This window comes from Pholcus phalangioides, unplaced genomic scaffold (genome assembly GCF_987345545.1).
Source record: "Pholcus phalangioides strain wild (caught in Gottingen) unplaced genomic scaffold, Ppha-v1.0 ptg000003l_1, whole genome shotgun sequence".
NCBI classification, from domain to species: domain Eukaryota; kingdom Metazoa; phylum Arthropoda; class Arachnida; order Araneae; family Pholcidae; genus Pholcus; species Pholcus phalangioides.
This window is the reverse complement of record NW_028301596.1, coordinates 3,362,321-3,365,670: the sequence shown is the minus strand read 5'-3', so window position 1 is coordinate 3,365,670 and position 3,350 is coordinate 3,362,321. Positions and strand designations below refer to the sequence as shown.

Sequence of the window (3,350 nt, the reverse complement as noted above, 5' to 3'; positions counted from 1 at the left end):
TCCAGTGGCGTATTCAGCGAGCATCAGCTCCAGTGGCGTATTCAGCGAGCATCAGCTCCAGCGGCATAGTTGACGAGCATCATTGCTCCGGCGGTTCGTGTGGCGAGCATCAGTTCTAGTGATATACGTGAGAGCATTATTGCCCTGTTGTGTGTCAAGTGAGAGCATCATTGCTCTGTTGTTTATCAAGTGAGAGCATCATTGCTCTGTTGTTTATCAAGTGAGAGCATCATTGCTCTGTTGTTTATCAAGTGAGAGCATCATTGCTCTGTTGTTTATCAAGTGTGATAGCATCATTGCCCTTTTGTTTATCAAGTGAGAGCATCATTGCTCTGTTGTTTATCAAGTGAGAGCATCATTGCTCTGTTGTTTATCAAGTGTGATAGCATCATTGCCCTTTTGTTTATCAAGTGAGAGCATCATTGCTCTGTTGTTTATCAAGTGAGAGCATCATTGCTCTGTTGTTTATCAAGTGTGATAGCATCATTGCCCTTTTGTTTATCAAGTGAGAGCATCATTGCCCTTTTGTTTATCAAGTGAGAGCATCATTGCTCTGTTGTTTATCAAGTGAGAGCATCATTGCTCTGTTGTGTGTTGAAACGGCGGTAATTATGCGAGTACTGATTTTTTTTTTTTTTTTTGAAAAGATACGTCAGTATTATTCGCTCAGAAAATTATATTTTTTTTTGAAACGTCAGTTTATTATTGAGAATGTGATTTTTTTTTTTGAACAGCAGTATTATCGCACATACTAATTTTTTTTTCAATTATCTTTGAATGTACGATTTTATTTATTTTTTTTTTTTGGGTTTGTTTGAAATACGTCAGTATTATTGAGCATATATCTATCTATATATGTATATATTTTTTTTTACGAATGATTAGTCATTAACATATGACGGTGGACGTATACACGTAGATTAAGTGTGAACATTTATAAGCGAAAAAAAAACGATATACCAAGCAACATGGCATATCTCGGGCGTGCAAGGAGGGGTGATTTGGTGGTTTTGGCAGAGGAGTTGGGTCTGGTGGTCAAGGACGGATCGAACATATTGGACTTGAGGAATAGCATCCTCAAATGTGACGGCTATGACGAGGAGTTCATCCGAGAGCAGTTAGCTGTCATCAAGGGAGACAGGGAAGCACGAGAAGAGCGTGACCTAGCTGAAGGGAGGATGCGTGAAGAACGAGAACACCTCTTTCGAATGGAAAAACTCCGCTTGGAGATGGAAAGGACGAACGCGTCCACAAATGGACGACAGAATTTAACCTCATTCAGTACGGAACTGACGAGGCTTGTTCCAAAATTTGACGCCAAGGAGGATGACATCGCCTTATTTCTCATAATATTTGAACGCCAGGCGAATAGAATCGGGGTGGACAAAAGAAACTGGGTGTCAGCTTTGCTGACCTTATTGCCGTCAGATATAACCCAATTAATCGCCCGAGAATCGGAAGAGAAGTTTGATGATTATGAGTACATTAAGGAGATCCTCCTTAGGAAATTCAAATTAAGTGCGGAACATTTCCGGCAAAAATTCACCAAACATCAACGCAACCCGGCGAAATCATGGCGAGAATTTGTCTTCGAAATATCGAATTTCTTCGAAGAGTGGATCCGGGGTCTGGACGTTGGTGACTTCGAGACACTGAAGAGCCTTGTCATTACTGACCAACTAAAACGACGCGTTCCCGGCGATATACGTGGCCATTTCGTGGACGAATGGGCCTCTTTCATATCTCCGTCTATCCTAGCTGACAAGCTAGATGAATACGAAAGTGTGCGGTCAAACTTCAGGAAGGTGGGCTCGGGCAATGATAACGTGAAAGATGAAGCTGGCAAATATGGTAACAGTAGAAGTTTTCCTCCTAAAGCACCGAATTCCAGGCCAGGACTCAAAACCGAAACGCGTAAAACCTTTGTGAAGCCAACTTGCTATTCTTGTGGCTCGGTTGGGCACATATCGAGGGTCTGCAACAATAATGCGAAAGGGCATGCCATTGTGAATGCACAGAGTCAATTAATGACGGTGGAACCAAGTGAAGCCTCGAATATTTTGACGGTGAAGGTTTCGGTTCCTGTGTCTTCTGCGAAGGTCACGGGGAAAATCGATGAACTTAAAATTGCACCCATCAAATGCGGAACGAAAAAATTTAAAGCGATTATTGATAATGGAGCTCAGATATCAGTTCTGAGAGAGGATTTGGTGCCTTCGAACTGCGACGGAGAAGGCACTATACGAATAATATCTGCGTTCGGGGAAACTGAGGTAGCGGCACTGAAAGTTATCCCGATGAGAATCGATGATGGTATGCACAGCGACATTCCTGTAACTTGTGCCGTGTCGAAGAAACTTGTTAACGACATGTTAATATGCTCAACTGCGTACGAGGCGCTGTCGGAAAGTGTGCAGCTCACTGGGTCCATTCGGCATACCGGAGACTCAACGATGTCGGTCGTACAACTCCTGGATTCGAACGTGGAAGGAGGGAACTGCATCCCTGATGCATCACAAGTCCCCGATAAAGGAGACAAGGACTTTATCGGTTTGCTAATTGGAGATGGCGATCTCGAGAAGGGCTGGGACTTCGTACGTCTGGGCCAAAGACCTTATGGCGTAAGGAATGGTGTTCTCACTCACTCCGAGAACGTAAACGGCGAAAATATCGTACAGGTTGTCGTTCCCACCTGCAAACGAATGGAAACGCTTCGGATGGCCCATGAAATACCTTTGGCAGCACATCTAGGGGAGCGCAAAACGAAACAACGCATGAAGTATTCGTCGTACTGGCCTACCATCAAAAAGGATGTTCAGAAGTTTCGTAGGAGTCGTCGAGAATGCCAAGTCAGACGCACCGTCACGTATAGAGATCGCCTACCCATCCAACCAATCGTGAGACCCGAAAACCCATTCGAGGTCTGCTGCGTTGACTACATTGGACCCTTAGAACCCAAGTCAAGCAGAGGCCATACATTGCCAGAGTACAACACGTGGGACTGATATTTGATCAGGACGTAGAATTTGGAGATGTGGACTACGCTCCTGTTCACATAAAAATGAAATCAGTCCAGGACATTCAGAACCACGTAATGGGGTTATCTAATAAGCTGGAAGTTCACAGCAACGGCAATTATTCGAAACCGAAAGAATTTTTAGACGTGTTCAGCAGTCGGGGAATGTATATATTAGGAAAGTACACGGAAAATGTTTGTAAATGTGAATGCATTTCAGTGCATATGTATTACTAATGTGTATTCAGTATGGTATTTTCATTGATCCCACGATGGTAATTGTTGATTTTGTGATTTTTTTTTTTGTATGTGTGCTTGAACATGTTTTTCTTTG

General features: G+C 43.2%; 1 protein-coding gene across 1 annotated transcript; it reads left to right on the top strand.

The window, feature by feature from the left end:
* Positions 1-968: 968 nt before the first annotated feature.
* Positions 969-3,005, top strand: LOC149087905 (uncharacterized). Its single transcript, XM_089247651.1, has one exon. It carries the CDS (start codon positions 969-971, stop codon positions 3,003-3,005), a length of 2,037 nt encoding a protein of 678 aa, XP_089103777.1.
* The last annotated feature ends 345 nt before the right edge of the window (positions 3,006-3,350 follow it).